This window comes from Sus scrofa, chromosome 17 (assembly GCF_054392235.1).
Source record: "Sus scrofa isolate SSC_HxYL_T2T_F1_AM1 chromosome 17, Sscrofa_HxYL_maternal_Yorkshire_Landrace_v2.0, whole genome shotgun sequence".
Lineage (NCBI taxonomy): Eukaryota > Metazoa > Chordata > Mammalia > Artiodactyla > Suidae > Sus > Sus scrofa.
The window spans coordinates 18,795,850-18,819,699 of NC_139399.1; the positions used below are offsets into that span (position 1 = coordinate 18,795,850).

Here is a 23,850-nt window from a genome sequence, read left to right on the forward strand (position 1 = left end):
ATGGGAGCTCCTTAAATGCTTTATGATTTTTGTTGTTGTTGAAAACTGGACATTTGAATTTAATGATATGTAACTATGAAAATCCAATTCTATTCCCTCCTCATGGTTTACTTTATTGTTTTAGGTACTCTCCTAAGGACTTGGCAGGATCAGCATGAAGTGTCAACTTAAGATCTTCTCAAGTCTTTTCTGAGCCTGAACCTTTCCCTGGTGACTTTCTAATCTCCTTGTATGTGAGGTTGCTCTTGAATGCCCTAGTCTTTAATGCCTGGCTCTGAAAATCAGAGAAAAAATGAAATGGGAGGAGAAGTCACTTTAGCTAGAGGAGGAGGGGGTTGCAGCACTGAGGGAGAGGGAACAATGGCCACCCCACCCCACCCCCACCCCATATCTGCACCTTTGTGACCAGAAGCAGCAATCAGCACACACACTTCTGATATTCAGAGGAAAGGATCTTTACTGCCCACCTTGGCTCTCACACACTTTGAGTGAGGTCTCCTGCAGCTCCTCCACTGCCTGCCACTGGGATAGGGGTGTGAGATGGGTAATTGTCACCGAGCTAAGAGCTGAAACTGACCAAAATTAACCACTACTTACCATCCAAGTCTTCTCCCGGAAGTTGCAAGCCTTTAATGATGGATTCCAGAGTTCCAATTATATCAGATAGATTCTGCCATTACTGTGGTTGCTTTGGTTGGGAGACAGATTCTTGGTGCTTCCTACTCACCATCTTCCCAAAAACCCCTTTCTTTACCTTTAAAATTTTTTCACCCCTATGGTAGTTATGGTGTGGAGGAGGTCAGAGCTCCTCATGCAGCCATTCCAGAAGTCATTTGTCTACTTATTGTTAATACTGTACAATTTGTCTCACTGAAAAAGTTTAAAACAATGAAAGTTTATTCATATCCCTTAGGACATTTAAAAAATGAAATTTTTAACAATCTCAATCTACTATGAATTTAGAAATGAATAAAAATTCTCAAGATTTTTGAGAGTTTAAAAATATTCACCATTCAGGAAAAAAATCTCAGGAAAACCACATCCCAGGTTAAAAAAAAAAAAAAAGATATTAAGACATGGAATTGTAAGAAAATATTACTTCAAGCAAAACTTTTGCTAACGACAAAATTATAATTGCTTTTACCGCTTAATTGTAAATCATTGCATTTGCTTTGACGTTTTTCCTTTACATCAAGGATTGTATTTTAATACACGACTATAGAAAAACATAATGTCCAGAAACACTGGTTACCATCAGCCAAAAGCAATGCTCTTCACTCATTGCTCATCCAAGTCACATGGTCCCCCATATCAGGAGGAGTAACACCCAAACAGGCAAATCTGTTTTTTCTTTAAGCACTGTTCATGGCAGCCTAGCTTTTTTAAAATTCTGGAACACAACTGGAGTTTTCCTTTTATAGATCATATAGACTTTTAAATATACTGCATCACTTACAACGGACTTTATAAAAGTCATAGGTTCTGAGTATGTGTGTGTCTGCATAATTTTTAAATAACTAAAGATGATCAGAGACTACTACTTTAATCTAATAACAACCCCCTATCAAGTGAAATTTTCATCTGTCCTCACCATTATGGCTATCTTTCTAAGAAAGGGGCGACACAAATTATCACTAAAAGAAAAAATCTCGTGTATTTGGATTTCCAAGTAAAAAGTTCTGCCCAATAATTTTAGACATGACTGTTTCTTTACTGCAATGACAGAATTATTTGTAGTACACATAACAGGTACACAATTAATAAACATTTAAACTGTTTTACAAAATTTTAAAACTTCTTTAATTTGGAATTTGAAAGTTCAAACTATGCAGCAGTTCAAAGTGAAGTTTATAGTTGCACTATAAACAAGTGTTTTAAAAAGCGTCGACAGATTCTACTCTATGCCAGGAACCCATTTTAAAGAATCTAAACAGAATGGCTTAAATGTAAATGGTGGACTGTGAACAGACGTCCAGCTGTCAGGGATATTTTACAAGGCGATTCTGCAGGGTTTGGAGGATAGGCAAATGTTCAGTGATTTCTAGGGCCCTTCTAATTAGAAAATTCTACAATTTTCCTAGTAGTTCTATTTAGAAACAATTACTTCCTCTCACTATTATTGTCAGGTTGGAACAAGAGTAATAATAATTTCCATAGATGTTACTATCTGTGCTTAAAGTGTCATCTAACATTTTGAAATTCACAGGAGTCTCTCCACACCTATTCCCAGCCGAGACTTTGTCCCTGCTGTTTCAGACTGAGTTTCACTATACTTGAACAGGACCTGTTTTAGCCTATCTTTAGCCGGTTTTCCTTTTCTTGGCAATGTCATAAACAATACAACACAGAAAATAAATGCTAAAAACATTAACAAATGTTACACTTCAAATTCAGAAATAAGCACCTGTACCTCAAACTCCCTATGTTACACATAATAAATGATTTAAATGCAAACAGTTAGGATACATGCTGCTTGCTCCACTCTCTCCAAATAGGGATTTATGTCTCATGAAAAAAAAAAAAAAAAAAAGTAGCTTTAGGTTAAATCATAATGCTAAGATACTAAGCAATTACAATGATCACTTTTTACAATTCAACATTGGATTCTTGGTTCTGAGGACACACACACACACACGCACAGATTTTCTTTCACGTACACAACAATTCAGATTTAAGATATATACTTTGTAAGATATTTACCCATATATCATCCAGGAATTGTTAGAGATGAAATGTAAAAACAAACTACTTGGAGATTCTGTGGCTTTCAAAAAACAGTGATGAGACCCATGAATAACTAGAAAAAGTCCTCTGATTTGTTAGAGTTACAATATTCTAAGTGTTACCAGATAATATAATTTCAAGTAATGATAATTTTTTTATAAAACACTGGTTCATAAAACATCAAATCTCCATAAATCAAAGTACTATCTATTGGTAGCACGGCAGTGAATTACACTGAAAACCAGTCTACAGAAGTGGGACTTCACTGCTGTGTGTCTCTAATACTGCCTTCAAAGGCCAGTGCAGCACTTTCAAATATAAAAGTTCTAGTTGGAGCAGTTATTCTAAATCTAAGTAGGTCATTCTGATGGCAGTATTTGTTTAACTGTTTTCATTTCAAATACATGTAAGATTTCGAAGTCAGAACACAACTCACAGTTTGAGCAGAAACCTCAGTGTTTGGGTCTCAATGTTTGTAAAATCAGCCTTATTACCTATTAGGATGCTTTTGAATAGAAATCACTCATTTACGTAAGTGGGATGTAGTTTCTAACGTGGTAAAAGGAATCTTTTTTTTAATGGGAAGCCTTGACCAAAATCAGTCCAGTGTAAGATTTCCAACTTAGGGTACAAGTCAAACTTGACGAACACAACTCATCTGTTACAGATGTGGATGCAGATGAGCCTACAGCTGGGGGCCTGCATGCCCCTCAGCTTGGAGCAATGACAGAAAAAGGCAGACCATGTACCGGGCCCCCACTTTCATGACTTCATTGATAATAATGCCTCCTTCGTTTACAGAAGAATCTCTCTCTCACTGGAGATACACTTCTAATTCTGTAACGCTGGACAGCAGGGAGAAAGAGATTAAAGAATCCATTCTTTAAAGTCATTTAACCATTTTGATTTCTCCTTTTCTGCTCTGAAGACAACCAACTTTTTTTTTAAGTATTGACTTTCCAATTTATCTTTGATAAGTGATTAAGAAAGATAAATGAATCATCTGTCTTTACAAATAAGAATCTGTGAATAAGAATATACATATGTATTCTGAGAAATTATGTCACATGCTTCTGATTTAGAACATAACTATGTTTTCTCAATAAAATGCATTAATTTACAATTTTAAACTTAAAACTTAAATCATCTTTACTGTGTTGTTTTCATTTTCTTAACTTTTTATTGTTATATCATTTCTATAAATACTCAAATTAAAAAACAAAAATCCTCAATCTTGAAACTAACTTACATTGAAGCTTTGAGGTTAGTTTAGAACTCTGAAAATAGTTTGTTAAAATGTAAAAACCCTGAAATTACAAACCAAAATTTTTACAATTTTACAGTATATATCTAATTTATTCTTTTAAAAAAATATTCTGAATTGTTTTTATACAAGTAATCAAGTGTAATTTCTTTCAAATGAAACTCCTCTACAGGCTAGAAGAGGGTATGTGGTATTGCCCCATTAAAACCCAATAACAAATTTCACTTTTCACGCTGGTACTTCAACTATTTCGAAATAGTCATTTGGTAGAATCACATAACCCCTCTCTGAGACGTCGTCTTTCTCCTTCTGAAAGTGTACAACCTCCTTTAACTTTTCCAGCTGTCGTTCCTGCCTCCTGCATCGCTGCTGCGCAGTCTTGAGTTTCTTTCGGAGTTTTTCAACTTGTTGCTCTAGCTGGTGAATCCTTTTCCTCTGGTGCATGGTGTCCTCCACAGTATAGTTGTGGTCACAGAACACAGAGAGATTATCCGGGGTCTGCAGAGGAGGCATGAGTAATCCGATAGCAGCGTCAACCTGGGAAATGGGGGGTGTTAGAGGAGGTGGGGGGAGCTGTTCCTGTGGCTCCAGAAGATCTTCCTTCTAAAACAAAGATGCAGAGCTTGTCAGAATTCCATAACTAAAATAACAGTTTAGGAGTTCCTGTTGTGGCTCAGCGGAAAAGCATCCTTCTAGTATCCATTAGGGTGTGGGTTCGATTCCTGCCCTCACTCAGTGGGTCGGGTATCTGGCATTGCTGTGAGCTGTGGTGTAGGTCGCAGATGTGGCTCAGATCCTGAGTTGCTGTGGCTGTGGCATATGTCAGCAGCTGTAGCTCCGATTTGACCCATGCCTGGGACCCTCCATATGCCACAGGTGTGGCCCTAAAAAATCAATTAAAATCACATAGAACATTTCCAGGATAGATCATATGCTTTCCTAAATGAGCTTGAAAGCCCTAATAAGCAAAAAACAAAACAAAACAAAAAAACTCACAAAAAAACAGTTTAAAACAATTCACCTGTGGAATTTAAAAATACACTTTTTTGTTTCCTTGGTAGAGAAACATCCTAAAATAAGAAAATAGTTTAAGTCCTAATTATACTTTTCTATCTGAAGTAGAAATGGGATGCAAGAATGACAGCACTATTAATAACATTTAATTAAATACTAAGCACTTAAAAGTGAGGTAGGAGGGAGTTCCTTGGTGTTCTAGTAGTTAGGACTCAGCATTTTCACTGCTGAGGCCTGGGTTCAATCCCTGGTCTGGGAACTGAGATCCCACATCAATCCACTGTACTCCATAGCCAAATCCAGAAAAGAAAAAAACAAGACAAAAAAACTTAGGGGGAAAATACTTTGAAACTGAACTATCACTGATAAAGAAAAACAAAATTTATCGGCATTTAAGTAGGAATACAGAATGAGCTTATGTTAATGAAGCTACACCGAGCTTCTTTGTGTGAGGATATTTAACTCGAATAAACTGTACTGTGTATTTTTAAAAAGTATTTCACTTTTTAAAGTGAACAGTGGTTATTTACAAGGGATAGGTCCCAGCTAACATTTATTTTCTTTCTTTCTTTTTTTTTAGGCTGCACCAGGGATTGAACCCGAGCCACAGTAGTGACAACACAGGATCTTTAACCTGCTGCACCACCAGGGAACTCCACATTTATTTTCTTAACACTGCTCTGGATTTTCAAAATTTTCCACAATAAACATTACTTTTATAAACAGAAAACAACCTGATATTTTATTTTTATTACTTTTTTTTTTTTTTAGGGCTATACCCGAGGCATATGGAAGTTTCCAGGCTAGAGGTCGAAATTGGAGCTGCAACTGAGACCTACGCCGCAGCCACAGCAACACCAGATCTGAGCCGCATCTGCCACCTACACTGCAGCTGGTGGCAATCCTGGATCGTTAACCCACTGAGTGAGGCCAGGAATCGAACCCACATCCTCGAGGATACTAGTCGGGTTCTTAAACCACTGAACTACAATGGGAACTCCCCCAATATTTTAAAACACATCTTACCTTGTCATGTGGTTCAGTACAAAGAAATATCGTGGGAACAGCATCCTCTTTGAGTAACTTGTTGTTGCACTCCCTCTTGAAGCAGTCTGGAGTAAAATGTTCTGAACAAATGCTGCTATACTTGGTGGGCTTAAAGTTTTTTCTTCTGACAGCTGCCTCCCATTTTTTGCAAAGACTAGGTCGAGTAAGAGGAAACCTAAGAAGACAACATAGTTCAGTTTTCTAACCTTATTCCAAAAAAGGGCACATCCAGACTTTCCTGCTTTGGAAGGAACTAGCTTACACTGGTGTTAACACACCAATGAGTATTTGATGAAAATGCTAACTTTGCTCATTTTTGGGGGACAGTTTTTAGTTGTGCCTTTATTACCTTAGTTTGTTAAAAATGGACTTGTTTTGGAGTTCCTGCTGTGGTACAGTGGGTTATCGATCCAGCATTGCCACAGCTGCGGTGTAGATCACAGCCACAGCTCGGATTCAATCCCTGGCCCAGAAACTTCCATATTCTCCCAGTACCAGTGCAGTGATTAAATTAAAAAATGTACTTGCTTTAAAATCCTATAACTAGAAGTTCCCGTCGTGGTGCAGCCGAAACAAATCTGACCAGGAACCATGAAGTGGCGGGTTCGATCCCTGGCCTCGCTCAGTGGGTTAAGGATCTGGCGTTGCCATGAGCTGTGGTGTAGGTCACAGATGTGGCTTGAATCTGGCATTGCTGTGGCTATGGCATAGGCCAGCAGCTGCAGCTCCAATTCCACCCCTAGCCTGGGCTTCCATGTGCAGCTGGAACAGTCCTTAAAAAGACGAAGGAGAAAAAAAAAAAAATTGGAAGGTGGGTAGCTGAACAGCCTGCGATGGTGTCACCACCTCCAGACCTACTCCCTTGACTTTGAAAGTACTGGAGGCCAATCCATCAGCTTTCAGAAATTCTAATAAATCAAGAGGTAATATTAAGATATCACCCCCTCAAATGAATCTGGAAGTGTTGTGTTTCTCCCCTTAGAAGGGAAAACAGCAACACTCTCAAGATTTCTCTATGCTCCCTCAGCTCTCTAGTGTTACACCAAATGTACAAAAATGTATCCACATTCCCTGTTAAACATAAAAGGCCCCACCCTCCAAACTGAATGAATACTTAAGATTTTGCTCTTGAAATTATTTCGCTATAAATCGTATAATTTATCACTGGCTTTTATTTCTTTAGCTATCATCCATTTACGGTTGAGAATTACTGCAAAACACTTTTTATGTGATAACATCTGTAAATATAGAATTTGGCTGAATGAAAATGCCATCGTGCAGACATCGGATTGTCATTGTCACTCTACTTTTCGGCTTTCTTTGGAGAGAACCTGTTTCCTCCTAGGACCTCTAAGGTGAAACCGGCCCTAGAACTGGGAACGTGTCCCCCTCCGAGGGCTTCTTCCAGGTCCGTGACAGCCCGGCTGATTTTATCATGCACAGTGTACCACTACTGCCCGTTAACATAGTGTGCTCAGCCTGGAGCTCTCTCTAAAACTCAGCAGTCCTCAGGAGCAGAGTCCAAAACATCCTCCCTGAAATCCCGCCCACGTCAATGCCTAAATGCTGTGATGCTGGACTCCCCCCACCGCAGGGGATCAAAGTTCGTGACTTCCCGGCTGTTTCCTCTTCAACTTTACGGCTAAAGTGGCATTACTACCTGGCTTCTCTACGACCCTGGTGGTGAGACCCAGCTGCCTCTCGGTCTGGACACCCCACGACTCACGGGAATTCTAGGCTTCGTGGGTGGGCCGCGAACTAGCTACCCTGAGCTCCGCTAGAAACTGGAGCGCGAGGAACAGCCGCCGCGGCGACGCACACCGAGAACGCGCACCCCGGGGCGGAGCGCCGCGGGTGACGCCAGGGGCACGCCCACCGCTCCCCGTCCCAGCGCCAGACGGCGCCCCGCCCCTCCCACTAGGTCTCGCGCGGACACGCGCCTGGCCCCGCCCCCGAGCAGGGCCGCGCGCCCCCAGCCCCTGCGAGGCCCAGGAGGCGCTCAGGATACTTACTTGTGGAAAGAAACGGGCTTGTCCTTGTCATATCGGTTCTTGCAGCCGTAGGCGGAACAGGACTGCACCATCCTTCCGGTCCTCGGTTACTTCACTTCTGCCGCCCCAGCAGGCAGTTGAGGCTGCTATCAATGTCGTCGCGCTCGACTTTGACACCCTCTCTTCTTCCGTAGCTTTGGTCAACAGTTACAATGACGAGAGGCTCACTCGGGAGCGACTAATGTGTCCGTTTTGTTGTTTGCATTAGCAGAAGGACCACAGCCATCGCCCGTCTCCCGTCTCCAAGATGGCGGAGACAGCTTCAACCTCACCTCTCGCGAGGCGTTAGTCCTACTGTCTCTTGATTAGCCCTGAGGTCAGAGGTAACGTTTCTTGGGAAGCAGGCCATTGGCTGAGTCCCGCCGCGCGGCGGACTGAGCGTTGCGGAAGTGGGCGGGGCCTCCGAGCTTCCGGAAGGAAGGAGTAATTACCTGGGAGAAGGGGGGTGGGAGCGCAGGACCGATTCCGCCCCGGCGGTGCTGCTTGGGGTTACTTATGCTGGGCGGTTCAGATTCGCGGCACTCTACCGTCTATTGGGTCTGCTGGCCTGAAGCAGGACAGGTGTAAAGCTGAGGTCGTTGCATAATTGCCTTGTTTCTCTAAAAGGGCGGTCCCAGATGGCGTGATGTGTAAAACTTGGTGGACTCCCTTCCCGGCCCGCTAACCTCTCTTACTTGCTTCAGGTATTCTGAGGCTTTGCGGAGCCCAGGTGAAGAGTTTAGCCAGGAAAGCCCGCACCTGCACACACCGCGAGCCCAGTCTCTAGGGGCTTCTCTCACTAATGCTGCAGTTATCTTAATGATCTCCAGGTGCCATGTTGGGACTCGCCAACAGCTGCAGCCCTTTTGGCCGGCTCCTTTCGTCTGTGTCGATAACGGGCTGTTGAGTAATCTCATGGCTCATAATTTCTTTTTTTTTTAATTGGTGAGCAAGACTAGCATAGGCCCAGTCTTCGTAGCTTAAGTCCTAGTAAGGGGAAACAGACAATAAAAATGTAAATAAAATCACAGTGTGCTCAGGTGCCTGAATACATTAGAATGCCGAGATGAGGGTAGTAAGGAGAGGGTCACTGCCTACTCTCTGAGAAGGGAATGTTAAATCTGAGAACCAAACAACGGGTCGGGGGGAGAGGGTTTCTGCCACAAGAAGTGCGTGCTAAGGCCTGGAGGCAGTAAAAAGGTCTGTCTTCTAGGAACTGAATGGGGCCTGCAATGGCAGAGCCCAGTGAGTGGGTGGGGGCATACTGTAGCGTGAAGCCGCTGAGCCATTTTAGGCGGGGAGAGACATGATCTAATAAACGTTTTTAAAAGGCCATTCTGGGGAGTTCCCGTCGTGGCGCAGTGGTTAACGAATCCGACTAGGAACCATGAGGTTGCGGGTTCGATCCCTGCCCCCACTCAGTGGGTTAACGATCCGGCGTTGCCGTGAGCTGTGGTGTAGGTTGCAGACGCGGCTCGGATCCCGAGTTGCAGTGGCTCTGGCGTAGGCCGGTGGCTACAGCTCCGATTCGACCCCTAGCCTGGGAACCTCCATATGCCGCGGGAGCGGCCCAAGAAATAGCAACAACAACAACAAAAGACAAAAAAATAAAAAATAAAAAAAATAAAAGGTCATTCTGGCTATTATGCCAAGAATTTATCAGGGAGGGGCAACAGTGAGTGAGCAGACCAATTAAGAGGCTGTTGCAAGCAGACAGGAGATTGGCAACTTTGGACCAAGGAGTAGATGCCTATGTTAACAGGTAGAAACACCAGGGCTTGCTGGTAGATGGAAACAAGAATGAGGAAGACACAGAGTTCCCACTGTGGCGCAAGTGGAAACGAATCCGACTAGGAACCATGAGGTTGCAGGTTGGATCCCTGTCCTCGCTCAGCGGGTTAAGGATCCGGAGTTGCGGTGACCTGTGGTGTAGTTCGCATACGCGGCTCGGAAATGGCGGTGCTGTACCTGTGGTGCAGGGCGGGCAAGCTCTAGCCCCGATTAGACCCCCTAGCCCGGGAACCTCCGCATGCCTCGAGTGTGGCCATTAGTGGCCCTAAAAAGACGAAAAAAAAAGGAATGAGGAAGGAGTTCCCCCTCCCTCCTGGCTCAGTGGTTAACAAACCCAACTAGTATCCGTGAGGACTCGGGTTTCAATGGGTTGAGACCCGGTTGCTGTGGTCTACCTCACGTGTTTCTCGGATCCCACATTGCTGTGGCCGTGGCTAGCAGCTACAGCTCCGATTAGTTCCCTAGCCTGGGAACCTACATATGCTGCGGGTGAGGCCCTAAAAGGAGAAAAAAAAAAATTAAGATAAAGATATCAGGGGTAATTTAAGCTTGAGTTTTGGGTGTGAGCATTTTTTAAAAAATTGTTTTACAACGTTCAGCGGCTTAATGTGGGATCTCAGTTCCCAGAACAGAACTGGGGCCATATGGGTGAAAGCGCCAAATCCCAACCAGTAACCCACCAGAGAACTTCCCACTGGCTTGAGCATTTAGATGGATGGATGGTTTACCGAGCATCTTTACCGAGATGCTGATGGCCTTAAAAAAAAAAAAAAAAAGAGCTATGTCCCCTGACAGACTAGTGGCCTTGGAGGGGTGGGTAATTTTGGAAGCTGGGTCATCAGCTGTGGGATCCTAGGACTGAGGAATATCTACATGAAAGAAAGTATCAGTAGTTGGGGGGGGGGGAGTCAGGAGCCCTTTTGAAGTTTGTGGTTTATTTCAGTTTGCTTGGATTTGCCTCTGCCAAGTTCTGCTCCTCCTCCCCTTTCTTCTTCTGGCTATCTATAACTTGGAAATGAAATAAAAATTTCTATTATTTGTTGACTGTTATCCTAATGTTTCCTTCAAAATGGTAAATTTACTAGTAAAGCGAATTGCATGTAATTAAGAAATACATATCACTGAATTGAAATGAATGTTACATTTTTCTTTGTAAAAACAACTCCCCAAGCTAAATTTTCACTGTATGGTCTGTAAATTGATTTGCTTAGTGGAAAAGTGATATTCAGAGTTCCCATTGTGGCTCTGTGGTTAAGAATCCAACTAATATCCATGAGGACACTGATTTGACCCCTGGCCTCACTCGGGGGTTAAGGATCCAGCATTGCCGTGAGTTGTGGTGTAGGTCACAGACACGGCTCAGATCCCCGAGTTGCTGTGGCTATGGCATAGGCTGGCAGCTGCAGCTCCGAATGGACCCCTAGCCTGGAACTTCCACATGCTGCAGGTGTGACCCTAAAAAGCAAAAAGAGAAAAAGAAAAAAAGAAATCCCAGCATTCATTCTTTCTGGGCCCATTATCTTCGTGTGGAGCGTGCGGCTGTAGGAACTGGGGAATTCTTAATTTGGAAGCCATTAAATCCTAATTTCAGCTCTTTGAATCCCCTGAAAATGAACCCAAGCTATACACATGTGTATATAGGCATTTTTCTAGGGCGTTGTCTATAGTTTTCATCTGATGTTTCACAGAGAAAACACAGACACTTGCCCATTCCTAAAGTCTCTTACATCTCTAATATTCTGGGATTAGTGAAACAGATTAAATTTCACATAGATATAAATTATAGGTTTTCTCTAAAATTGATTAAAAGAGTGTGTTTTTTTTGTTTTATGGCCACATCTGCAGCATATGCAAGTTCCCAGGCCAGGGATTGAATCTGAGCTGCAGCTGTGACCTACTACCTTAAACCCACTGCCCAAGGCTGAGGATTGAACCTGTGCCTCTACAGCAAGCCAAGCTGCTGTAGGTGGATTTCTTAACCCACAGCACCACAGCAGGAACTCCAAGTGGTTTTGCACGTGTGTGTGTGTGTTTGGCCATTCCCTTGGCATGCAGAAGCTCCAGAGCCAGGGATTGAACCCAATCTACAGCAGTGACAATGCCAGATCCTTAACCACTAGGCTACCAGAGAACTCCAAGTAGTTATTTTAAAATCTTGTATTTTAAAATGAATTAAAACCTGGGAGTTCCTGCTGTGGCACATTGGGTTGGGAATCTTGACTGCAGTGGCTTACTTGCATCACTGCAGAGGTTCAGGTTTGATGCCTGGCCTGGCGCAGTGGGTTAAAGGATCCAGCATTACAGCAGCTGTGGCTCTGATTCAATTGCTGGCCCAGGAACTTCCATATGCCACGAATATGCCCATAAATTAAATTCATTAAAATCTAAACTGTTAGATGTAAGTAAGCTTAAAGCATCTTTAGCCCTCAAACCTTTCCTACATCACATATTACATTCTTCTCAAAAGGCCACTTAGTCTGGAAGAAAAGGACAGTGTTCAGACAATGCTGAGTGTTGTCTAATGGATGTGTGATCCCCTCCTGCGCCATTCTGGGACATGGGACAAATCAGGAGATGCAGGGGATGAAGGTGACAGCAACTGAAGACTCAGATTTGCCTGCAGCCAAGAACTCAATGCTTAAAACAAAAACTGGAGTTCCCGTCGTGGCGCAGTGGTTAACGAATCCGACTAGGAACCATGAGGTTGCGGGTTCGATCCCTGCCCTTGCTCAGTGGGTCAAGGTTCCGGCGTTTGCCGTGAGTTGTGGTGTAGGTCACAGACGCGGCTCGGATCCTGCGTTGCTGTGGCTCTGGCGTAGGCTGGCAGCTACAGCTCCGATTCGACCTCTAGCCCGGGAACCTCCATATGCCGCAGGAGCGGCCCAAGAAATGGCAAAAAGACAAAAAAAAAAACAAAACAAAAAAAAACAAAAACTAATGCCACGAAGATGGTCTGGTTCTGACAACAAAAGCTCGGTGACTGTCTTTGTCTCTGTGATACCATTGTCTCCTGTCAGCAGCCCTTAATGCCTTCTAGCTTGGGACCTTAGAACCAGGAGTGCCCCTTCCACTTCCTCAGACTCAGAAAAGAACATTTCACTTATCAACTTTACAATTTTAGTTAAATATACACTCAAAAGAAAGGGATCAGGAATCAAGGTACAAGTTGACCAATTTCACCCTATTGCCCAGAGCTCTGACTGCCCAGATTAAATAATTTTCCTAAAAATATTTCTACAGTGTAAATTTTAAAATATCAAAGCAGAGGGTATTCTGTTGTGGCTCAGTGGCAACAAATCTGACCAGGATCCATGAGGAGGAGGGTTTGATCCTTGGCCCCGATCAGTGGGTTAAGGATCTGGCATTGCCATGAGCTGTAGGTCTTAGATGTAGATGAGGTTCAAATCCCATGTTTCTGTGGCTGTGGTGTAGGCTGTCAGCTGCAGCTCCAATTCGACCCCTAGCCCAGGATTTCTGAATACTGCAAGTGCGGCCCTAAAAAAAAAAAAAATATATATATATATATATATATATCAAAGCATAAAGTGCCCTTGTGACCCATTGCTGCAACTATGGCTCAGATTTGATCCCTGGCCCAGGAACTTCCACATGCTGCTGCAGGTGCAGCAAAAAAAAAAAAAAAAAAAAAAAAAAAAAAGAGCAAAATTAATTGGGAACGTGATGAGATACTGGTTGTCCATTGGTAGAAAAGAAGGCCAGTGCAACTGTTATACTAAATGCTATATTAGGAGTTCTGAGTTTGAAAGCAAACAATATCAAAGGGAAATGGGACAATAACAGCAACTTTCAGATTTCAGACATGGTGCTTTTATTCAAAAGAATAACTGCTTGACAAACTCTTAAATCACAAAGTTTGAACCAAACGGTCAGTCCTGGGAACCAGCTCTGCGAGGTAGGTATCTGCACACAGCCCCAGGGACCAACTCAGTGCTTCTCCCTGCGCTGCTTTCAATGCTGAGGGTTGTCATAGCTGGAACCACTGACCTGTGGCTCGTTCCCCACAGAGCTGTCCAAACTACCATCTGCTCCTGGGATTGGACCATCTGTTTTTGTGAAAGTTACAATATTGTTTACAAAAATCCACATTGTTGCTTTGATTTATATGTTCTAGCTCTGAAATCAGGGAGGTACTGCTAGGATGTTTAAAACACTGATTGACTCTACTTGCTTTAAATACTCTTTCAGATCCATTCCACATTTATTATTAAGTGATCAAAAAAGATGACATAATAAACAGGTCTAAAATTCTGAGAAGCCAGCATGTTCCCTTTTCAACTTCATAAGACTTCTTAACAGTGTTTCTCTGTGTTACAAAAGTTGAACATCTTAGGAGTTCCAAATATTCCAATAAAAGTATTGTAACTGTAAACGTGACACCTGAAGCAGAACACATGCACAGAAAATTAAATCTTTTCCCAAGATTTAAGACCGCTCTAGTCCCACACCAAATGTGTAATTGGTAGGAAATGCATTTCTAGACTGCTGAATGGTGGTGTAACAAACGCCTGCTCTCTAGCTTATCAGGTTAGTGACTGCGGCTGAGATATTTCCCTATGACGTATGCTATCCTATTAGACACTTGATTTGGAAGTGTAGAACCGGGATTCATGGAGTCTTGATGTGCCATCTTTCTACACGTTTCCTCTTGGGAGTGCCTGAGCTGTCCGATTCCAGTGTGTCCCCAAAAGGCTTCCAGAGGACCCTGGTGTCTCCCCATGTGGGAGTGCTGGGCATCTCGTGCCAGTTCAGTCACTTATTCATGTGTAGCTTCAGACAAAAAAAAAAAAAAAAAAAACCTTTCCTCAGAGTGCCCATTGTGGCTCAGTGGTAATGAACCTGACTAGTATCCATGAGGACTTGGGTTCGATCCCTGGCCTTGCTCAGTGGGTTAAGCTGTGAGCTGCGGTGTAGGTCACAGACTTAGCTCAGATGCACTACAGCTCTGACGACCCATAGCCTGGGAACTTCCATATGCCATGGGTGTGGCCCTAAAAAGCAAAAACCAAAAAACCAAAAAACCCTTCTCTATCAGGGATTCTATAGGTACTGCCCTGCCTTCCTCACATAACTGTCTTGAGGATAAAAGGAAAAGTATGCCAGAAATTGCTTTAATTACAATGTGCTATACTGAAGAATTTCGTTTTTCTCTATGACAAGCAGCAGCTTTGTCTTAGGCCACTATTACTGGCGTTTCTTTCAGCGTCTCATTAATTGATGGCGGCCTGATAAGATGGATGACTGTCACAGGTCTGCGTTTTCTCCCCATCTGTCCACAGCAAGGCTTGCTGGTACGTGAGTGGACAGGCCCCCATGGGGACCACGACCACCCTGCTCCCTGCTGTCCAGGTCACTCCCAGCTGAGGGAGTTAAGCATTCTTAATACTTGCGGTTTTGTTTCTTCTCAAACAGAAAACTACAGGACAGTGTCAGATTCTTACGCTACAGTCCTCCAAAAACCAAGATTGCTTTCCTACTGAATTGCCTCCTTCTGCAAAGGTATGATGAATGTGGGCTAGATTTCGCCATCTAGGGACAGTATTACAGAAGTTTTCTGACAAGAGAAAACTAACCTCATCTGTCCGTTCTGCTACAGCTCACCAGTCATCCTAGTGCTCACAGCCATGAAAACCCACTGCCCTCAGGAACGGACCAAACTCTATGTGTCTACAGTATCACCCAGGTGCCTGGGGAAAAGCCCCTTTACGGTGACTGGTATATACTATTCCTATGAAAGGATCAAAGCCTTGAAATGTCATAACTGATGATGACATCAGGTGTGCTGTTGTCTTAACATCTTGTTTGTTCTTCTATTAAGAAGTGTTCTGTAAACCAGAATATGAAGTCAAATTAACAAAGTGCAAGTTTCTTCTTTCATCGTTAGCTAAGATAATTATATCAGAATGGAAAAGCAGAACTGCTCCAAATGCACAGAACTTAAGTAGTACTAAAAGAAACACCGATTTCCCCCCAATATTGTACAATATTTTATTGTGATGATATCATGTAGGTGCTCACTGAGAAGGATAAATTGGATAAACTGTACATTTGACAACATCTGACTATACACCCAATTAATCTGAGTAATCTGGGGGAGAAGAAGATACAAAAGCATCTCATCTTATGTAATTCCATATTTTCCCACAGACTTTATAGACAACACAGAATCAAGATGCACTTGTAAATCATTATAATTCTAACCTTAATATTAGAACCTGCAGCAGGTAAAAATTCCAGTCATATGTTGCTAGGCATGTGCCAAATGATAATCAGGTGTTTTAAGCTTGTAAGATAATATTCAGGTGCTTTATACTGCCACGGTCCTTTTATTTGATTTTACACATTCACTCAAATATTTTTGTAAACTCATTCTTTTCATCTGTTTAGTCTTTGTGTTATTACTTCTCGATACATAATAGAGATGTAGATGAGCAACAAGAAGATGACAAAGAAATCATCTAGAAAGCCTAGTATTCCAAACAAGGCTTCAGGTACAAAATCTAGAGGTGATATAAGGTAGAAAAAAGCGCCCATTAAACAAAGTATTATCCTGATACGGAACATCCAGAAAAGGCCCCCGACTGAAAACATCTCCCTGAATGCATGCCTCAGTAAAGTGGGTAGATCCATAATTCTTTCCATAATCTGGTAGGAGAAGAACAAATATTATGATTTATTATCTAATGTGCCAGACTTCAAAATAATATAATTTTCCTACAATGTGAAAACTCAGTTAACATGAATAAAGGAGTTTCACATATTGATTGAACACCATATTTTCTAGTTACGGATTTTAAGATAGTTTTTTGAGTAATTCCCATTGTGGCTCAGTGGACTAAGAACCCAACTAGTATCCATGAGGACATGGATTCGATCCCTGGCCTCACTCAGTGGGCTACTGAGTGATCCATTGTTGCCGTGAGCTGTGGTGTAGGTCAGAGATGGGGCTTGGATCCAGTGTGGCTGTGGCTGTTGTGCGGGCCACCAGCTGCAGCTCTGACTTAAACCCTGGCTTGGGAACTTCCATATGCAGTGAGCACAGCCCTAAAAAGACAAAAAAAAAAAAAAAAACTAGAAGAGATATTATTCTAAGACTTTTATAAACTGCCAGATAATATATAAGTATACACACATAACATATAAGTATATACAGGCACATCAACTTTATGGCTCTGACAGTCTAAGAATAACAATGAAACTGATGCCTTCTTAGGATATTTATTCTGCTTAGCTTGAGTTTAAGCAAATTACTAATTGTTACAGAGATATGGGGAATACTAGGCCTTACCCTTTCTGGAAATGATTATGTTTCTGAATATATAAAGACAAATAATTAGATCATATTTACTCTGTAAATATAGTGGAAACCACTGAATTGTACACTTTAAGCAGAAGTATTTTATGGCATGTAAATTAATCTAAATAAAGTTGATTAAAAAAAATAGTACCAACATCTACTTGTATGGCCTTGAGCAAGGCAGTTTATTCTCTGACTGCAGGCTTCTCACTTGTCCCATAAGGTCCTGTGTAGGAATGACCCACCATGACTCCTCAACACAACCTCCCTGTGGTCTCGTTTCTCTGGAGTTGGCTGGTGCAAGAGAAACTGACCAGAGGAAGTAAATCACTTCCTGGGCCCATTCCGCTGCCCACAGTTCAGCTATTTTTAACAATCTATATGAATATCATGAGTCCAACTCTAGGTATGTGTTTTGTTTTATTTTATTTTTGCCTTTTTAGGGCTACACCTGCGGCATATGAAGGTTGCCAGGCTAGGTAGGGGTCGAATCAGAGCTGTAACTGTCAGCCTACACCACAGTCACAGCAAAATCAGATCCCAGCCATGTCTGGACCTACAACACAGCTCATGGCAATGCCAGATCCTTAACCCACTGAGCGAGGACAGGGATCGAACCTGTATCCTCATGGATGCTAGTCAGATTCGTTTCCACCGAGCTATGACAGGAACGGCTAAGTATGTATTTTATTTGTCTAACAAATGCCAAATAAGTTGAGAGGGAGATAGAGACAAAAATGGGAAAAACTGGGAGTTCCTGTTGTGGTCCAGCGGTAACAAGCCTAACTGGTATCCATGAGGACGTAGGTTCCACCCCTGGTTTTGATCAGTGGGTTAAGGTTCCCGAGCTGCTGTGAGCTGTGGTGTAGGTGAACGACTTGGCTTGGATCCTGCGTTGCTATGGCTGTGGCATAGGCCGGTGGCTACAGCTCCGATTCAACACCTAGCCTGGGAACCTCCATATGCCACAGGTGTGGCTCTAAAAAGAAAAAAGGGGATGTGTGTGGGGGAAACTGAGCAAGTGATGAGAAAACAGTTTTAAAAAACCCATTATATAATCCTGTAACTCCTTTTGGAAAACTGGTTACAAAAGAACAAAAATGGTCTTTTTAGAATCACTTCCTATGATAATTTTCTATTCTCTATGGAATTTTAAAGTAGTACAGCTTTAAATATTAGTTACACAGCTTTCACAAGGTCTATGGTAAATTACTTCAGATATTCTAGTGACCAGCCAGAATGTCTTTTGAATGCTTTTCTGCCCATTTTCAGAGCTATTTTGTTCAGTTCTCATACAGTTTACACAAAATCTGTAATGATTAGACAAGAAATAAGAAATGTGTTAAGAAATGTCTGTGAATTTATCACAATCTGACTCCAACTTTGAGACAGCATAACAAAATTAAAAGCTAAATGTCTTTATTATATTGTAATTCCATCACATACCAATCTTTTACACTCATTAAATATGTATCTGACACAAACGAAATAACTCAGCAATGGTATGTTTCATACTTTAAAACATGAAATGAGTATCTTTTTTTTTTTTTTTTTGCTTTTTAGGGCCACACCCACGGCATATGGAAGTTCCCAGGCTAGGGGTCGAAATGGAGCTACAGCTGCTGGCCTATACCACAGCCACAGCCACACCAGATTCAAGCCCCATCTACGACCTACACACAGCTCATAGCAACACCAGATCCTTAACCTACTGAGCGAGGCCAGGGATCAAACCCATAACCTCATGGTTCCTAGTCGGATTAGTTTCTGCTGCGCCACAACAAGAACTCCTGAATGAATATCTTAAAATGATTTTGTTTTTGTTTTTGCTTTTTAGGGCCACACCCTCGGCATATGGACGTTCCTAGGTGAGGGGTTCCACCCTACACCACAGCCACAACAACATGGGATCTGAGCCATGTCTGAGAACTATACCATTGTTCATGGCAACATCAGATCCTTGAACCAATGATCGAGGCCAGGGATCGAACCCGAGTGCTACTCGAGTTCGTTACTGTTGAGTCATAATGGGAACTCCTATTTTTTTTTTTTTGCCTTTTTTCTAGGGCCGCTCTCATGGCACATGGAGATTCCCAGGCTAGGGGTCCAATCGGAGCTGTAGCCGCTGACCTACACCACAGCCACAGCAATGCGGGATCCAAGCCGCGTCTGCAACCTACACCACAGCTCATGGCAACGCCAGATCCTCAACCACTGAGCAAGGCCAGGGATCGAACCCGAAACCCCACAGTTAGTTGGATTCGTTAAGCACTGCACCACGACAGGAATTCCAATGGGAACTCCTTAAAATGATTTTTTTTTTAAGTTCAGTGGTAGTTCTTGACTTTGAATCACTGATTTTCAGAGAAACATCCTAAGAAACCAGTAGTGGACATGTAAGAAAATTGCTGGATGAGAAACAGAAGAGGCTCCCAAACAGCTAGGGAGGACAACAGTGACTGGGTCACACTTCTCTTGTTGTTTAAACTTCTAAAAAGATCTGCCCATTGCCATCCACAACAGGTGAGCCTGTATGCCTTGAAATGTCCATGACATCACAGGATGATAGACAGTGTGTACCAAGGAGCACAGGCAGTCACAACTGTTTAATACAGAAGCATTTTAACAGCATCTATTCTTGGCTGGGAGTCGTGGTATCCATCCTATCTTAAGGATGATAACCATTAATTCTACAGATGTTAAGGGCCCATTATATCCCAGGCACTGAGACTATAGTAATGACTAATCAGGGTCCCTGCCCTCATGAAGCTTGCCTCCTGAGAGAAAGGTAGTGAAGAAGGTTGAGGGCAATGACAGAGACCATCCTGGTTGATTAGGGCAGCCTCTCCAAGAAAGGTCTACATAGGAACGCCCTGCAGGATGAGAAAGCCAGGAGAGGAGCAGAGGGACATGCAATCCAAGCAGAGCAAAAGGCACGCATGAGGCATGAAGGTGGGAGGCGTGGAGCATGTCCTGAGGGAGGGGGGAGGGGGACCGGACCATCTTTGAAAGCTGCAGCCAAGAGTTCAGACGCTATTCCAAAAACTGGAAGCTTTAAAATACAAAAATATCATGGCCTTACTTGTGTTTTCAAAATATTACTCAGGCTGCTGTGCAGAGAAAAAAAACTCCAAGCAAAGAGGCCATTGCAAGTTGGCTTAAGCAAGAGATGGTGGTGGCTGGGACTAGTTTGATGGCTATAGACACAGGACATTCTTATGAGATAAAAATGTCAGGATCCCCCCAAAAGAGAAAAGACATGATCTCTGACTTCTTCAGAGATCAGAGGAGGACATCAAAACTGAGCTGAGTGGTAAGTTCCCATCGTGGCTCAGTGGTAACAAACCCATCTAGCATCCACGTGAGGAAGCAGGTTCGATCCCTGGCCTCACTCAATGGGTTAGGGATCCAGCGTTGTTGTGAGCTGTGATGTAGGCTGCATACGAGGCTTGGATCCCTTATTGCTATGGCTGTGGTATAGGCTGGCAGTTGCAGCTTCAACTAGACCCCCAGCCTGGGAACCTCCATATGCCATGGGTGCAGTCCTAAAAAGCAAAAAAACAAAAAAAACAAAAAACAAAGAAAACCCACTAAGCTGAGTGACTGGGAACAGGGCCAGGTTGTCTGTGTTACGCCTGAGATGCCAGGAGCATCCTGGCAAGATGGAGGCTGAGCAGGGGAACATGGGAGGCCAGAGCTTGGAGGACAGCTTAGGCTCCCCATGTGAATTTGCACTTAGTATGCTCCGGGTCTCGAAATAAATGTTCAGTCAGACACACACTTCTATAATTCTTTGTTAAATTTTGAGAAACCTGGGATGAATCAGTATAATGTGACAGAATTTTAATCTATCAAATGCCTTTTGGGGGAAGAAGAGCAATTGTAGAATTGATATATTCTTTAAAGTGGAATGCTTTTGAATAGCTGACATAGAAAACCCCCCAAACTTAGGGTTACTAAAGGGAACATTTCAAACTGGGGGCCAGGGTAAGTAAAATAAGAATAAAACACAACAGTAAAACTCCAAAAGTTCTCAGCTGTAAGTTTCTCACATGACAAACCCTATTTCAAGAATTTTACATTTCCTTCCAATTTTTTTCTATTGCTGGCATCACTTCATAAAGTTTTATAATGCCCTTTTTTTCCCTTAAGATAGAAAATTGTAGTCCTTGGGAAAGCTATAACTCAGTAAGGACAACAATGATGAAGGTACAAACTTTATGCAAGACATACAGATTTTTCAGAATCAAAGAACATCTGTCGGTAAAACCTCAGTATACAAAGGAGAAGTATCATTACATTTTAACTGTGCACCTGCTGTATCATTACTTACAGATCTGGGCTGCCCTGAGAATCTCCGATTATAATCATTAACATCCTGATGCAGTGATATTGCGTCCTGAGACTGGTCATTTTCACCAAATACTGTTAGGAGTAAAGTTACCTGCATGTTACAGGGGAAAAAAAAAAAAAGAAATTGTTACACTTTTCTGTACCAGTGATTTTTTTCACTTTATTACTATTCAGTAGAATGAGAAAAGCTTCCAAATTGGTATTTTGCTCATTTCTTTTGACACAGGCACCACAGGGGAGGAAAGTAAGTTATCATTGCCTTACAAGAAAACCCAATTCAAAATATAATGTGAACTCCTGTAACGTAAAACGGGCACCTTATTTAAATATTTTCCAATCCATGACAGGGATAAAGTCAGTAGTTTTCTCTTTGGGCTAACAGATATTTAAAGATATAACAATGATGAGAAAATATTCAGGAGCAAAATGACAGAGAAATATATACCTATAACTTTGAGAGAGAAAAATTAGGGATTTCTTTTTTTTTTTTTTTCTTTTTTTTCTTTTTTGGCCACACTCACTGCACTTGGAAGTTCCAGGGCCAGGGACTGAATCCGAGCCATAGGTTGCAGCTGAGGCAACACCAGATCATTTAACCCATCGCACTGGGCTGGGGATCAAATCTGAGCCTCTGGAGAGACCAGAGCCACATTTTTTTTTTTTTTTTTTTTTTTGCCTTTTTCGAGGGCCGCACCCATGGCATATGGAGGTTCCCAGGCTAGGGGTCCTATCAGATCTGTAGTTGCCGGCCTACGCCAGAGTCACAGCAACGTGGGATCAGAGCCACGTCTGTGACCTACACCATAGCTCAAGGCAACTCCGGATCCTTAACCCACTGTGCAAGGCCAGGGATCGAACTCAAAACCTCATGGTTCCTAGTCAGATTCGTTAACCACTGAGCCACGACAGAAACTCCTGCAGTCAGATTCTCAACCCACTGCGCCATTGGTGGGAACTGCTAGGGATTTCATTTTTGATTAAAATCATGATTCCTTATCCTTGCTGGTACTTGAATGATCTTTGAATGCAACCAACCATTAATACAGAGATGATGTTATTGCAGGAACCAGCTCTCAAGCACCCATTTCTATCACAATCAAAAAGGTAATACTTGATACTGTTATGTAACAAGATACATTTAACCTTCCTTCCTCCATGGCAGGAGGACACACTAATGTCTCAGGACAATACTCTAGTAATCTGAAGATGACAGTGTATTTTAAAATGGAACGACCCCTATAGAAATGACAGAAGAGCATGGGAGGGGGTTGTGACAAACTTGGGTTTGAACCAGGTTGCTGCTGTTTTGACCCTTCCTCAGCTCAGCTGTGAAACCAGGACACTCCTACTGTTCAGATGCTGCCCAAACAGCAAAATCCACGAGTGACTAAGCAAGGCAGAGTCGTGCAGCAGGTACAGCCATCTCGTCACAAATCTGTTAACAAGAATGCACTCTTTCCCTGAATATTAACTGAGCACCTACTGTGGGCCAGGCACCAGGCTAAGTGATAGAAATACCAAAAGATGGAGACCTGGCCTTGCCCCTTGGTGATCGCAACCCTCAAGACAGAAGGGGAGGCAGACCTGTTCAACAGTCTGGCGTCAGGCACTGGGGCAGACGTTACAATGATGCTCGAGAGGAAGGACTTCTGTCTGGGGTGTCCGGAAAGTTTAACACATACAGGAATGTGGTGGGACTGCTGGCATGTAGTATCTACCACCTGTCCCCTCCTAGATGAATTACACTAAGTTAGGGGGCCTCAAAGCTATTCTTTTTTTTTTTTTTTTTTTTTGTCTTTTTGCCTTTTCTAGGGCCACTCCCTCAGCATGTGGAGGTTCCCAGGCTAGGGGTCTAATCCGAGCTGTAGCTGCCAGCCTACACCAGAGCCACAGCAACTCGGGATCCGAGCCACGTCTGCGACCCACACCACAGCTCACGGCAACGCCAGACCCTTAACCCACTGAGCGAGGCCAGGGATCGAACCCACAACCTCATGGTTCCTAGTTGGATTTGTTAACACTGAGCCACGATGGGAACTCCTCAAAGCTATTCTATGGAAACAACTACCTCCACTTTCCTATCCTCTAGGCAATTTATGGGTGGTTCGAAATATAACACCCGCTAATATGTATATGCCCTAGGAAAAGCCACAGGTAGTGCCAGGAGTAGGGGACAGGTGGTGGGACTAATTCTTTAATGCAAGACCCACAGCTTGGTTTCAGCGTTGCTAGCAGATTGCTAAAGAGGAGAGGTGGCGCTGGCAAAGGAGTCAGGGTTAATGGCCTTATGCCACATCCAATCAGCCTGAGAG

General features: G+C 42.8%; 2 protein-coding genes across 8 annotated transcripts in view; both read right to left on the reverse strand.

Moving 5' to 3' along the window:
- Positions 1-875: 875 nt before the first annotated feature.
- Positions 876-8,370, reverse strand: THAP1 (THAP domain containing 1). Its single transcript, XM_003359869.5, has 3 exons — positions 8,062-8,370; positions 6,029-6,224; positions 876-4,591 (listed from the first exon to the last, which is right to left on the reverse strand). Exons 1-3 carry the CDS (start codon positions 8,130-8,132, stop codon positions 4,217-4,219), a joined length of 642 nt encoding a protein of 213 aa, XP_003359917.1. The 5' UTR covers positions 8,133-8,370; the 3' UTR covers positions 876-4,216.
- A 137-nt stretch (positions 8,371-8,507) lies between these two features.
- RNF170 (ring finger protein 170) overlaps positions 8,508-23,850 on the reverse strand; it is a 44,585-nt gene continuing 29,242 nt past the window's right edge. For 3 of the 7 annotated variants that reach the window (XM_021077851.2, XM_021077852.2, XM_085004431.1), the window contains 2 exons: positions 21,519-21,629; positions 13,676-16,533 (listed from right to left, as the gene is read on the reverse strand). In XM_021077851.2, the coding sequence (XP_020933510.1) occupies positions 16,264-16,533; positions 21,519-21,629 (381 nt within the window). In that variant the 3' untranslated portion in view covers positions 13,676-16,263. Of the gene's footprint in view, positions 9,067-13,675; positions 16,766-19,457; positions 21,630-23,850 lie in introns of those variants that run through there. The other 4 variants (XM_085004429.1, XM_085004428.1, XM_085004430.1 and 1 more) reach the window with 4 other exon arrangements.

Coding starts and splice junctions, on each gene's coding strand:
- THAP1 (XM_003359869.5), bottom strand. CDS start 8,132: ATGGTGCAGTCCTGTTCCGCCTACGGCTGCAAGAACCGATATGACAAG. Junction 6,225..8,061: donor AAGCCCGTTTCTTTCCACAA/GTAAGTATCCTG, acceptor TTGTCTTCTTAG/GTTTCCTCTTACTCGACCTA. Junction 4,592..6,028: donor GTACTGAACCACATGACAAG/GTAAGATGTGTT, acceptor TCTTTGTTTTAG/AAGGAAGATCTTCTGGAGCC.